Here is a 14,475-nt window from a genome sequence, read left to right as displayed (position 1 = left end):
TTTTAACTAATTAGTCTTTTTTCTGAGTTAATCGTACACTGATTGTACACTGCTGAAGTTGAGGTTAGTAAAGAATTTGAGTGGCTTCTGTATTTGATTATGATTGATCATTTACGCCCCAGTCTTGCAACGTCTGTATGGGTGGACCACTGCGCCAGTGTAGAGCCCCCACTGACTTTACACATGAAAGTTCCCTGGATCCCCTTTTCCTATACATATTCCATCCTCCTCGATATCTTCTGTTCAGCCTGCCTTCCCAGCCTGCCCATTTACTTTTCTTCTTTGTGTCTCTTTTCCATGTTCCTCTTTCCTATGTTTGTCTTTGTTCCCCTCTCGTTTCTATACACATTTGTCTTTCTTCTCTAAATGAGAACATATTTTAAAACAGTTAAGGGATCTTTGCAGCTATGCCTCCCATGCCTACCTATGACTATTTCATCTGTTATATATTATAAATATATTTATTTCACGGACTCATAGTGCAGCCATCACAGAACGAACTTACTTCAATTTTAACTCAGAAATCAAAAAAGTAAGAACAAAACTAGACGACAATTTAAATTAGATTTAATTTGGACAGTCAGAGGAACCGAGTCCTATAGGATAGGACTTTTACTGAGAATTCCCTGATAATGCTGCTCTCATGTTGCTGGAGCCTGTGCCAGTTAATGCCACTTGGGAACTCAGCGTCATGATAAAGGCCCCACAACACTGGAGGAACATCTGCCATGTTCTCAAACATAGTTTAGCATTAGACAGATGCTGGAGCGGGCACAGTATGATGTGTAATGTGACACTAAATGATTTAAAATTTGGAGGAAAGGTTGGAGACTCACAGAAAGAGGAGAAACAGAGCATAGAAGACAGTACCTCAAAAGCCTGCTAAGTGGGAAATTCTGTTTAGCTAGGCTTTTAATTAGTAAGAACTAATGGGTACATGTAAACTTTTCCAAATGCAGTGTCTAAAATATGGTACTGACAATAATTAAAAATCTTTAAAATAAACCCCATTTATACATACAATAAGATGACAGTTCTTTTCTTTTCTTTTCTTTTCTTTTCTTTTCTTTTCTTTTCTTAGTTTTAAAGGACTTTTGCAGTGTTACGGACTTTTATAATTTTTAGATAATTACGTCAACCTTTAACTCTTAACATTTTTAATTGTGTGGACTACTCACATTAGGACAAATTCTGCCTTAATTGCCTTGCACAGCATGTAGGCACTGCTTCTGCTCCTATTGAAGACAACGGTAAAATTGTGCACTTTGACAATCAGGGCCCCAGATACTAGGGTGATGAGTGCTTCAGAAAAGCTGACAGACAAGTTAAAGCATGCAACATCATTTCATGATATATTTGAGAGCAGAATTTGGTCTGTTGGACTCTAATGCTAATTTCTCTGTGTTTCTAAATGAAGTTTTCCTGTACAGTATCTATGAGGTGCTATCTACCACAACAGATCCCTCTTTCAACGTTCTTTGTTCTAACTCTCTTCCGTCTCATTTTCTTGAACCTGGATACATTTAGTATATAATATATTTCTTGTTTGCATTGTGCTGCTCACAGCTCTTTCTAGAGGATCATTTGAGAGAGTGGATATATTGCTATAGCCCTATTTCTGGTATGTTGTTGTTGGCACTGTAGGCTGACAACTGGTAGGATTTAGAATTATTCTTTGAAAAATGTTTTTGTAGTACTCACTCATTTATAGGTGTATTGGTTGATTGCATTGGTGCCTACACACTGCAGTTTTGGTGCCTATAAATACACAAGATAGATATGACTGCAAATTAGTAGAGGTGGTAATAATACAAAAACATTTTTACAAATTTGTTTACATTTTAAAATTAATTCTCTTTGGCAAATTTCGTGCCTTTCTCATATTTATTTCTGTGAATATGTGAATCATTAAATTTGGCTGGCAAAAATGTTCATGGAAAGTGAATTTCTAAATTGTGTATACAAGCTCTAGGAAAGATGACTTAGTGTGACAGTGATGTGGCCACTAGTATGTGATATGTTTTACATGCACAATTTATCACAAGCCTAAAATAATTTACTGTATCAAATGGATACTACCTCCACCTATATGGTGTATATATATCTTCAAATATGCAATGGATTTGAAAACCTCATGATGGGTGAGCAGAAATAATCAGCCTGATTCCAAACATAATGAGAAAAATAAGCAATATTTCATTATGAATTCAGATTCATTATTAATTATTTGTTCAGCTGTGCTAAATATTCTGGGGGGAATGGAAAGACTTCAGCAGTGTATGGCTGAGCCATCAAGCCTGAGGCACAAAGTACAGGGGTTGCTCTGAAGGTAATTTGGATGGTATATAAGCAGCAAAAATAGACAGAAGCACAGTTTGAAGTTTACTGGATGTAATGGTGTAAGGCTTTTGCTTACTTTCTAATTCTGGGGTGCCTTTTCTCATTCCTCTCCATTCACATTCATAGCACTCATGATCACTGCAAATGGGAAAAGCAGACAGTCAAAAATGAGAATGCCGTGCTGCTTTATAATGAGAAGCAATGGAGAGGTACAGGTACGTGTGGTATAGGCTATAAATCTTCTCCTTAAGTGCTGTGTTGCTCTAAGCTTTGAATAGCTAGAGGAATTAGAGTCCATGATCTGATGCTTTGCATCTTTTACGTGGCATTGTGTTCTGGATCATTGGGCTAGTCATAATTTACTTTTGGGTAAACATAGCTGGGTGTATTTAATACAATATAACTTTATTTTGTACAGGGTATTTCACATGAATTATGGAATCGCTGTGATAAGTTTCCTTTTGACTACAATAGGTGCAGGATCAGGCTTTCTATATCAATATTCTTTATGGAGTCAAATAATACAAAGACAATGATAAATGAAAAATCATTTGCAGAAGGAGGCACAGGTAAGGGAGGAAAGCTATGTTTTTCACATTAGTTTTGAAAATTGATGGCAAGTCAATGAGGAGTTAGAAGGAGACTGTTGCAGATGTTGGGGGCTGCAGAGGAAGAAGGTTTGCACACTGACATTGGTCCATATGTGGGAAGGGGCAAGTAAGAGGATGTCACTAAAGAAGCAGAGGAAGGAGGTAGAAAAAACAGCTTAAAATCAGTGGCAGTGCCAGAACAGGCCTCTGGTCTTTAAGATAGGCTGGAGCAAGTCCACCTAAGGTTTTAAAAACCAGGAGCAAAATTCTTTGCTAGGGAAACTTCACTGGCTCCATTGGAGTTACACTAAAACTGTCTTCTGCCCTGAATATGGTGGCAGTGGATTTATTTCAGGATGGGAGTGATGAAGTTGCTCTTTGTGGTTGTGTGAGAAGACAGGCTACAAGATTCTGGGCGGGCTGGAGTCTGGAGTGGTGGGACCTGAGTGTGAGGGAAGCACAGAATCTTCAAATGCGGTAGTGGGGGTGAATAGGTGACAATTTGAGGTAGTGTTTTCAGTTTAGGTTGTGTGACAGACCCAGAGCAGTTGGGTGCAGGAGTCTGGTAGCAGGCAAATATACTGGCCACTGGATGAATAGTTTTCTGTTCACTGACTGACCAGAGCAGGGGCTGCCCTACAGCAATCAGGAACCTGCTAGAACGAACTAAGACAGGCAAGCTAATTAAGACACCTGTAGCCAATTAAGAACTTAGTAGAATCAATTATGGCAGGCAGGCTAATCAGGACACCTGTTTTAAAAAGAACCTCCCATCAGTTAGTGGGGGGCGTGCAAGGAGCAGGGAGTGAGAAGGCATGCTGCTGGAGGACTGAGGAGTACAAGTGTTCTCAGACTTCAGGAGGAAGGCCCTGCGGTGAGGATAAACAAGGTGCTGGGGGGAGGCCATGGGAAAGTAGCCCAGGGAGTTGTAGCTGTCACACAGCTGATACAGGAGACATTGTGGACAGCTGCTATCCACAGGGCCCTGTGCTGGAACATGGTGTAGAGGGTGGGCCCGTGTTCCCCCCCATTCCCCCGACTCCCTGTCTGACACAGGAGGAGTTGACCTGGTCTGTGAGACACAAGAGGGGAAGGTCTAATTTGGACAGGGATCTGGCCCGTCCCTGACCCACTAGGTGGGACAAGAGATTGTTCTCTGTTCCCCCAATGCTGGCCAGTGATGAGGTTAGCTGTGTGAATGGCAGGTTTGAGCCTGTAGCAAAAGCGGCCAAACTGAAGGCTGCCGTGAATTTCTGAGGTGAGCAAATCCGCCAGAAAGCGCAGGACCTACCAAGGCAGAGGAGGAACTTTGTCACAGTTGTTTCGGGTTTTTTTTTTTTTTTTTAGTTGAAGAGGGAGAACTGAACAACTGTATTCTACTTTTATTGAATATTACAGAAGAAGTGAAAAATTCCTTTCAGATCACTTTTAGTTAAGGCATCTTGAGGTTTTGGCTTAATGTGTTATTTTAGTCTCTGGCTTTGACTAAGCCCTGGTCTACACTAGGACTTAAGGTCGAATTTAGCAGCATTAAATCGAAGTAAACCTGCACCCGTCCACACGATGAAGCCCTTTATTTCGACTTAGAGGACTCTTAAAATCGATTTCCTTACTCCACCCCTGACAAGTGGATTAGCGCTTAAATCGGCCTTGCCGGGTCGAATTTGGGGTACTGTGGACACAATTTGACGGTATTGGCCTCCAAAAACTATCCTAGAGTGCTCCATTGTGACCACTCTGGACAGCACTCTCAACTCAGATGCACTGGCCAGGTAGACAGGAAAAGAACCGCGAACTTTTGAATCTCATTTCCTGTTTGGCCAGCGTGGCAAGCTGCAGGTGACCATGCAGAGCTCATCAGCAGAGGTGACCATGATGGAGTCCCAGAATCGCAAAAGAGCTCCAGCATGGACTGAACGGGAGGTACGGGATCTGATCGCTGTATGGGGAGAGGAATCCGTGCTATTAGAACTCAGTTCCAGTTTTCGAAATGCCAAAACCTTTGTCAAAATCTCCCAGGGCATGAAGGACAGAGGCCATAACAATGACCCAAAGCAGTGCCGTGTGAAACTTAAGGAGCTGAGGCAAGCCTACCAGAAAACCAGAGAGGCGAATGGCTGCGCCGGGTCAGAGCCCCAACCATGCCACTTCTATGATGAGCTGCATGCCATTTTAGGGGGTTCAGCCACCACTACCCCAGCCGTGTTGTTTGACTCCTTCAATGGAGATGGAGGCAACACAGAAGCAGGTTTTGGGGATGAAGAAGATGATGATGATGATGAGGTTGTAGATAGCTCACAGCAAGCAAGCGGAGAAACCGGTTTTCCCGACAGCCAGGAACTGTTTCTCACCCTGGACCTGGAGCCAGTACCCCCCGAACCCACCCAAGGCTGCTTCCTGGACCCGGCAGGTGGAGAAGGGACCTCCGGTGAGTGTACCTTTTAAAATACTATACATGGTTTAAAAGCAAGCATGTGAAAGGATTAATTTGCCCTGGCATTCGCGGCTCTCCTGGATGTACTCCCAAAAGCCTTTGCAAAAGTCCATGGTAGGACACTTTATCACTCCAGGGCAGTAACACGTACTCGGGAATCATTGTACAACAAAACATTGAAGTGTATGTTTGCTGGCGTTCAAACAACATCCGTTCTTTATCTCTCTGTGTTATCCTCAGGAGAGTGAGATATCATTCATGGTCACCTGGTTGAAATAGGGTGCTTTTCTTCAGGGGACACTCAGAGGAGCCCATTCCTGTTTACCTGTGGCTGAACAGAAATGTTCCCCGCTGTTAGCCACGGGGAGGGGGGAGGTTGAAGGGGTAGCCACGTGGGGGGGAGGCAAAATGCAACCTTGTAACGAAAGCATGTGTGCTATGTATGTAATGTTAACAGCAAGGTTTACCCTGAAAGAGTGTAGCCATTGTTTTATAAAATGTGTCTTTTTAAATACTGCTGTCCCTTTTTTTTTCTCCACCAGCTGCCTGTGTTTCAATGATCACAGGATCTGCTCCTTCCCAGAGGCTAGTGAAGATTAGAAAAAAAAAAAAAAACGCACTCGTGATGAAATGAGCTCTCTGAGCTCATGCTGTCCTCCCACACTGACAGAGCACAGATGAATGCGTGGAGGCAAATAATGTCAGAGTGCAGGAAAGCACAAAATGACCAGGAGGAGAGGTGGCGGGCTGAAGAGAGTAAGTGGCGGGCTGAAGACAGGGCTGAAGCTCAAATGTGGCGGCAGCGTGATGAGAGGAGGCAGGATTCAATGCTGAGGCTGCTGAAGGACCAAACCAGTATGCTCCAGTGTATGGTTGAGCTGCAGCAAAGGCAGCTGGAGCACAGACTGCCACTACAGCCCCTGTGTAACCAACCGCCCTCCTCCCCAAGTTCCATAGCCTCCACACCCAGACGCCCAAGAACGCGGTGGGGGGGCCACCGGCCAACCAGCCACTCCGCCACAGAGGATTGCCCAAAAAAAAGAAGGCTGGCATTCAATAAATTTTAAAGTTGTAAACTTTTAAAGTGCTGTGTGGCATTTTCCTTCCCTCCTCCACCACCCCTCCTGGGCTACGTTGGTAGTCATCCCCCTATTTGTGTGAGGAATGAATAAAGAATGCATGAATGTGAAGCAACAATAACTTTATTGCCTCTGCAAGCGGTGATTAAAGGGAGGAGGGGAGGGTGGTTAGCTTGCAGGGAAGTAGAGTGAACCAAGGGGCGGGGGGTTTCATCAAGGAGAAACAAAGAGAACTTTCACACCGTAGCCTGGCCAGTCATGAAACTGGTTTTCAAAGCTTCTCTGATGCATACCGCTCCCTCCTGTGCTCTTCTAACCGCCCTGGTGTCCGGCTGTGCGTAACCAGCAGCCAGGCGATTTGCCTCAACCTCCCACCCTGCCATAAACGTCTCCCCCTTACTCTCACAGATATTGTGGAGCACACAGCAAGCAGTAATAACAATGGGAATATTGGTTTCGCTGAGGTCTAAGCGAGTCAGTAAACTGCGCCAGCGTGCCTTTAAACGTCCAAATGCACATTCTACCACCATTCAGCACTTGCTCAGTCTGTAGCTGAACAGCTCCTGACTACTGTCCAGGCTGCCTGTGTACGGCTTCATGAGCCATGGCATTAAGGGGTAGGCTGGGTCCCCAAGGATAACTATAGGCATTTCAACATCCCCAACAGCTATTTTCTGGTCTGGGAATAAAGTCCCTTCCTGCAGCTTTTGAAACAGAGCAGAGTTCCTGAAGATGCGAGCATCATGTACCTTTCCCAGCCATCCTACGTTGATGTTGGTGAAACGTCCCTTGTGATCCACCAGAGCTTGCAGCACTATTGAAAAGTACCCCTTGCGGTTTATGTACTTGCCGGCTTGGTGCTCCGGTGCCAAGATAGGGATATAGGTTCTGTCTATGGCCCCACCACAGTTAGGGAATCCCATTGCAGCAAAGCCATCCACTATGACCTGCACATTTCCCAGGGTCACTACCCTTGATATCAGCAGATCTTTGATTGCGTGGGCTACTTGCATCACAGCAGCTCCAAGAGTAGATTTGCCCACTCCAAATTGATTCCCAACTGACCGGTAGCTGTTTGGCGTTGCAAGCTTCCACAGGGCTATCGCCACTCGCTTCTCAACTGTGAGGGCTGCTCTCATCTTGGTATTCATGCGCTTCAGGGCAGGGGAAAGCAAGTCACAAAGTTCCATGAAAGTGCCCCTATGCATGCGAAAGTTTCGCAGCCACTGGGAATCGTCCCAGACCCGCAACACTATGCGGTCCCACCAGTCTGTGCTTGTTTCCCGAGCCAAGAATCGGCGTTCCACAGCATGAACCCGCCCCATTAGCACCATGATGCATGCATTGGCAGGGCCCAGGCTTTCAGAGAAATCTGTGTCCATGTCCTGACCACTCACGTGACCGCGCTGACGTCGCCTCCTCGCCCGGTATCGCTTTGCCAGGTTCTGGTGCTGCATATACTGCTGGATAATGTGTGTGGTGTTTAATGTGCTCCTAATTGCCAAAGTGAGCTGAGCGGCCTCCATGCTTGCCTTGGTATGGCGTCCGCACAGAAAAAAGGCGCGGAACGATTGTCTGCTGTTGCTCTGACAGAGGGAGGGGCGACTGACGACATGGCTTACAGGGTTGGCTTCAGGGAGCTAAAATCAACAAAGGGGGTGGCTTTACATCAAGGAGTATTTCAGGCGGGACTTCACTGAGGGTTCCAATAAGAAATGGTGCACCTAAGTTATTGTTCTTATTGGAACAATGAGGTTAGTCTGGCCTCTGATTGATACATGGCTAGATTTACCTTGCTGCACCTTCTCTGTGAGTGACTGCAGTGTGACCTAGAGGAATGAGTCCCCTAGACGGGGGAGAGGGGGAAGCAAATGAGTACAAAACAAATCTGGTCTATTTCTTGTTTTGATCCACTCCATCTATCTTTTACATCTTTTGCTGGCCGCAGACAGTGCAGAAGGACTGCATGCCATCCACATCTTATGGCTGCCCGGCAGAAGATGATGCAATAGGACTGCTAGCAATCCTTATCGCCTGCCTGCTCACCATAAGACGGTTCAATAGGACTGACTGCAGGACTAAAGAGAATGACCTGGTCGAGTCACTCCAAATTTAGTCCCTGCGCCCATGTCTGCCCAGGCGCTCCTGGCCGACGTGGCCAGGAGCACCTCGGACATGACGAGGACAGCTACAAGTGTACTGTACCATCTGCTGCCACAAGGCAATGGGTTGCTGCTACTGTGTAGCAATGCAGTACCACGTCTGCCAGCATCCAGGAGACATAGGGTGAGGGTTACCTGAGCGGGCTCCATGCTTGCCGTGGTATGGCGTCTGCACAGGTAACTCAGGAAAAAAGGCGCGAAACGATTGTCTGCCCTTGCTTTCACGGAGGGAGGGAGGGAGGGAACGGGGGCCTGACGATATGTATCCAGAACCACCTGCGACAATGTTTTAGCCCCATCAGGCATTGGGATCTCAACCCAGAATTCCAATGGGCAGCGGAGACTGCGGGAACTGTGGGATAGCTACCCACAGTGCAACACTCCGGAAGTCGACACTAGCCTCGGTACTGTGGAAGCACTCCGCCAAGTTAATGCACTTAATGCACTTAGAGCATTTTCTGTGGGGACACAGACACTCGAATATATAAAACCGATTTCTAAAAAACCGACTTCTATAAATTCGACCTGATTTCGTAGTGTAGACATACCCGAGATTCTGTCTTTATTTCCCCATAGCACTTACTGTGTAAAAAAATATACCCAGTGTAAAATAAGGATATTTGATCTATAATGAATCATAGGTATGTGTAAAACTTCTATCAGTGCATGAAATACACTTTTAGATAATAAAAATAATTCTTAATACCACTAATGTTCCTTTACGTAGTCATACTGCACTTCTTTTTCACCTTCCATTACTGAAAGTGGTTCATAGATTGTGTTAGAAAATTCCCTGATATACATTTTACTCCTGTGTATTCCAGTTTCTTAGGCTAAATTATACAAGTGTCACACCCTCCGTTCCTCCTGTGCCCATGTTCAGACATTTTTCTGTTCATCTAAAAATTTAAACTTTGTGGGAGTGCATGAGGGCTTTATTACATCATTAAGATGAAATACCATACCAACCGCACATAATAAAGACTACATTTGCATTATGTTATTGTGATCCTAAAAAAGGATCTCTGTGATAGAAGGCAAGAGGTCTCTGGTATCTAGCAGTGAATTTCAGTTGGTCTGACCAGTTCAGTGTATCCCAAGTCACTATTTTTATAATGTGTGTAAAAGGTGTCATATAATATGTCATTAAAAACTAATAACTCACTGATCATTAATATTCTGGTGTGATGTATGTACTGTGAACCCTCAAAGGATTATATAGAGGTGATGGAATTATACTATAATGTGTTTAAACCAGGCATGTCAAGGGGGAGTTGATAAACAGGTTTTCTCCAAAAAAAAAAAAAAAAAAAAAGAGGCCAACACCTCAAACCAGGAGTGGCCAAATTCAGTGGGCTATTCATTTGTATCGGAGGTTGCAGAAAGTGGTCATTTGCAGTGTAAAAATCACCCATGGGGAGAAGACCGCATGGAGTCTACACCAGACAGCATGGTTCCACACCAAGCAGGAAAAAGGAACTCTATCTGGGGATACATTTAAGAACAATACATTTCAAAGGTTTACTGGTTTATATAGCAGGGGTAGTGAAACCCTAAGTTATCTTACACCTCAGGAGACATGGAAAACCAGTATGACTCTATGGGAAATCTGGCTAAGAGCCAGGCAATCTTTGCTGGAAAAGGAAAATTGGTGAGGAAACTACCTTGAAGAAAGACAGTAGTTTATTAAGTTAGGTCTTAGCCATTAGAAAGTGTATTTTTACTTCTGTTTGTTTGTAACCCTCTAATCTCTGGGCTTGTCTACACTTACAATGCTGCAGTGGCACAGCTGCACTGGTGGAGCTGTGCCGCTGTAGCGCTTAGTGAAGATGCTGCCTTCGCCAATAGGAGAGCTTCTCCCATTGACGTAGGCACTCCACCTCCCCAAGAGGCGGTAGCTATAGCAATGGGAGAAGATCTCCCATTGACATAGTGATATCTACACCAACAATTATACCAACGTAAGTTGGTAGTGTAGACCAAGCCTTTATCCCTTGAACCTGAACTTACATCTATTTTTTATTTAATAAACTTGTTTTACTATAAATCAGTTCAGTGCTGTGATTAAAATAAGATTGTTTGTCAAACCTCAGTTGAATTAATGAGCAGTATTGTATTGACTCTTTAAAGGAGCAAAAAACTTTACTTCTGTGAGTGTTCTAGGAGAGGGCTGGACACTGCGGGGAGATGGTGCTGGGGAAAATCATGGCTGAGGCAGTGGTGTTAGTGTCACTCTGCAAACAGTAACTGGGTGGTAGAAGCTAGGGTGTGACCTGCATGGTGGCAGTTGGTGTATGGGCCATGAGTCACAGCAGCACAGCATTTAAGGCACGCAGAGTTGCAGAGTAGATGGTGACACATCCCCGCACTGGTCTGGGTTGATCCCCAAAACTTCACAGGTTTCAGAGTAGCAGCCGTGTTAGTCTGTATTCGCAAAAAGAAAAGGAGGTGCCACAAGGAAAAAACAAATTTGTTAGTCTCTAAGGTGCCACAAGTACTCCTTTTCTTTTTGCAAAACTTCAGTCTTTCTTTCTGTCATATATATTAAAATAAACACTCATCCAGATATTCTAACCCTGATGGCAAACTTCTTCACCTTCAATGGTTCAGGATTTCATCTAGAGTGCAGAGCCATTAGGTAGCTCAGGCTTGTGTTGGTCAATCTGGAAGTTTTGAGAGCCAGGGAGAAGAATTACTGGGCCTATCTGTAACCAGAATCATCATTTGAACCAGGTTTATTCTCTACTACAAGAGATACTACAAAAGGGACAGAATCAGGTTAAAAATCGTAGGCTGGATTTGCACCTTCATGAAAGAAATCTGTCTAGGGGAAAGGAAATGCCATGTATTTCAGTGCACTGAATTTCCTCCTGATTGTTCTGTTATGTGGTGCCCGTCTCTGTGCTCCCCGTGCACTCTTAAAGAACCATGCCCTTCAAAAGCACAGTATCCATAGGCATCACTGCTTGGTCAGTGCATCTCTTCTTAATGCAGCTTACTCTTATGACAGCTGTTATAACAGAGGCTTCTGGGTGTAAGGTCCTGTATGATCAGCTATGTTCATCACTTACATATGATTTAGAAAGATCTCTGTAACTGTTATTAGGTTTGTGCTGGTAAAGGCTTATATTTGTAGTCCTGGAGTCTGATTTTGCTTAATTTGTGTGACCCGTTGTTAAGAATATTTTAGATTGTGATTCAATCAAGATTTTTCAAGGGTTTTTATATTCCCTTTGCATTCCTTGATTAGCCTGTTATAATTTCACTTGTTTGAATTTCCTAAGTGTTCTTTCATGAAATCACAAATGGTAATGAATTCACCTAATCAGGCTTTAAAGGGGTACCATCAACATGAAATCTAGTCAATTACAAATAAATACATGAGTAAAAAATATTTCTTGTCCTACACCTGTCCCTCGAGTTCTCCTGTCAGTCTCCTGTGTTGCTGAGTTATAAATACAAAAAATAAAAAGTCTAAATAGACCCATCACCCCAGAGCCTGCACCCCCAGACGGAGCCTTCACCACACACCAACCACCAGCCCAGAGCCCCCTCACACACCCTGAACCCCTCTGTCCCACCCCCCAGCCTAGAGCCCCCTCCTGCACTCCAACCCCTTATCTCTGACCCCACCATGGAGCCCTCACCCCCTCTGGACCCCAACCCCCTACCCCACCCCTGTGAAAATGGTGAGGGTGGGGGAGAGCGAGTCACAGAGGGAGGGGAATGTAGTGAGCAGCAGGACAGGGCCTTGGGGAAGGGGGGAGCAGGGGGTGTTGCCTTGGGGAAGGAGTGGGGCTAGGGTGTTTGGTTTTGTAGGATTAGAAAGTTGGCAACCCCAGTTCCGTAGAGATTCTGGGCTGCAGTGTAACCCGAGATGGGCTTCCTGGAGCTGTTGTAACTTACTTCAAGGATTTTTTGGCTCCTGGAGCAGCCCAAAATTAGGATGGCACATAAGCTACTATTGTCCCTGCCACTCCACTGGGCTATGTCTTACGTGCTACACCTCCTGGAGGCACAGCTATGAATCCAGCCCACTATGTTCAAGGGAAGCTGATATTTATTTCTGGTTGTGCCAACACCCCGTTGTGCGACTTCAGGTGAATTACTTCACCTCTCTGTTTGTCAGTTTCCCCATGTGTAAAATGGGGATGATTATATTTCTTTTCCTCTGAAAAGCACTGGGATCTCCAAATGTAAAGTTCTAAATAAAGAGCTAAGTATTGTTTTTATTGTTTGTTTAGCTCTTGTGTTATGTGATCGGCAGGGAAGAAAAATGACCCTCTTAAACCACATACCTTCTTTCATAGTTAAATTGCATTGAAACCTTTTGTCACATGCAAAATTTCAGCTTTTGTTTTCTGTTCGGTCACCTAAAACTTGACTATGTTGACAAAACCCTGGAAGCTTTATGGTAGGCTGACAGCAGTATAGGATAGAGTTACCTTTTTTTTGCCGTGTGCTACAATGGAGGAGGAATGGTTCAGAATAATCTAAATCCCTGAGCCAAAGCTATTATAACTCACTGAAAAGGTCTGGTGCTTTGATCTGATAGTTCTGCAGTTCTTGGGTTGGGCATGTTCGTGTGGTTTCTGTCTAATGCAGAGGAGAGAATTATCCTTGAAGGAATGCTAAGGAATATCATCGTGCAAGCTGGTCTGTTATTTATTTTTAATGTTAAATGCAAAACTATATCTGGCAGTTAAGCCAGTGAAGGCTTAAAGAGTTTGTTGCAAATCCTGCTTTGTTTGTAAATACTTGTATCATTTTATTTTATTTTCTAGGTCTCTATTTTGTCTGCATACCAGCTATATACATAAATCTCATTCACTACTTTTCTCTACTAAAAAGTGAACATTGCTTAGTCTGGTTATTGAAGATAGTAAGCAAATCTAGCTAGAGATATACTCTGTTAATTTCACCAGTGTTTTTGGACCTGCGTTGGAACTTGCCTGGCTGGGTAGCATTTAAAGATGGGAGTGTTATCTTTTTATGCCCTGAATCAAAATCCTGGAGATCTGGTTTCAATGGCCAGTGCTGCCACAGACTTCCTCGGTGACCTTGGGCAACTATTTAATCTTGTTGTGCCTTAGTCACCGTCTGTGAAATGGGGATAGTAATTCTGCCTCTTTCCCACCTTTGTCTGTCTTGTATATTTAGAGTGTAAACTCTTAGGGGCAGGGGCTGTCCCTTACTATGAGCTAGATTGTAATCTCACAATCTGCTTTAAGTAAGGGGCAGAGCAAATACTGAATTATGGCTCTAATTGCATGTCTACGCTACAAAAAAATAAATAAAATCCACAGCAGCGAGTCTCAGAGCCCAGGTCATCTGACTAGGGCTCGTGGGGCTCGTGCTATGGGGCTAAAAATAATAGTGTAGACATTCAGGCCTGGGCTAGAGCTGAGCTCTGAAACCCAACGAGGGAGAAGGGTATCAAAGCCAAAGCTCCAGTCCAATTCCAAACGACTATGCTGCTATTTTTGGCCTCACAGCGTGAGCCCGAGTCAGTTGTCCTAGGCTCTGAGACTTGCTGCTGCGTTGTTGTTTTTTTCCAGTGTAGATGTACCCAGAGCTACAATTTAGTTGTGGCTTTCCCCTTGCTTCACAGGGGGAAGTAAGCTCTGCCAGCCTTTTTTCATAGCACAGCTATTTTCCCCTCCATGCTGGTTCAGGAGTGCTCACCAATGTGTTGGGGGAACAGGGCTGGCTCCTCACTCTTGTCCACCTTACTATGTAGAAAGGGGATTAGTGACTCAGCAGTTTATGCACTGCCACCCATGATATCAACTTACTCCCCTGCATGAGCAATCTGGAAGGGTCATATTCTAGCCCTAGCCTTGTACATTGTGTAGACAATAGTCTTGATC

The 14,475-nt window shown here is 44.4% G+C and overlaps 2 protein-coding genes across 5 annotated transcripts in view; both read left to right on the top strand.

The window, feature by feature from the left end:
* The window catches only part of SHANK2 (SH3 and multiple ankyrin repeat domains 2), a 613,416-nt gene that overhangs the window by 56,318 nt on the left and 542,623 nt on the right, over positions 1–14,475 (top strand). The window lies entirely within an intron of this gene.
* On the top strand, positions 4,527–6,408 carry LOC140912807 (myb/SANT-like DNA-binding domain-containing protein 7). Its single transcript, XM_073347897.1, has 2 exons — positions 4,527–5,358; positions 5,907–6,408. The coding sequence occupies exons 1-2, from the start codon at positions 4,776–4,778 to the stop codon at positions 5,996–5,998; spliced, it is 675 nt and encodes a 224-aa protein (XP_073203998.1). The 5' UTR covers positions 4,527–4,775; the 3' UTR covers positions 5,999–6,408.

This window comes from Lepidochelys kempii, chromosome 6, assembly GCF_965140265.1.
Source record: "Lepidochelys kempii isolate rLepKem1 chromosome 6, rLepKem1.hap2, whole genome shotgun sequence".
NCBI classification, from domain to species: Eukaryota; Metazoa; Chordata; order Testudines; family Cheloniidae; genus Lepidochelys; species Lepidochelys kempii.
Note: the sequence above shows the minus strand (reverse complement) of the source record. Positions and strands in the feature narration are given on the sequence as shown.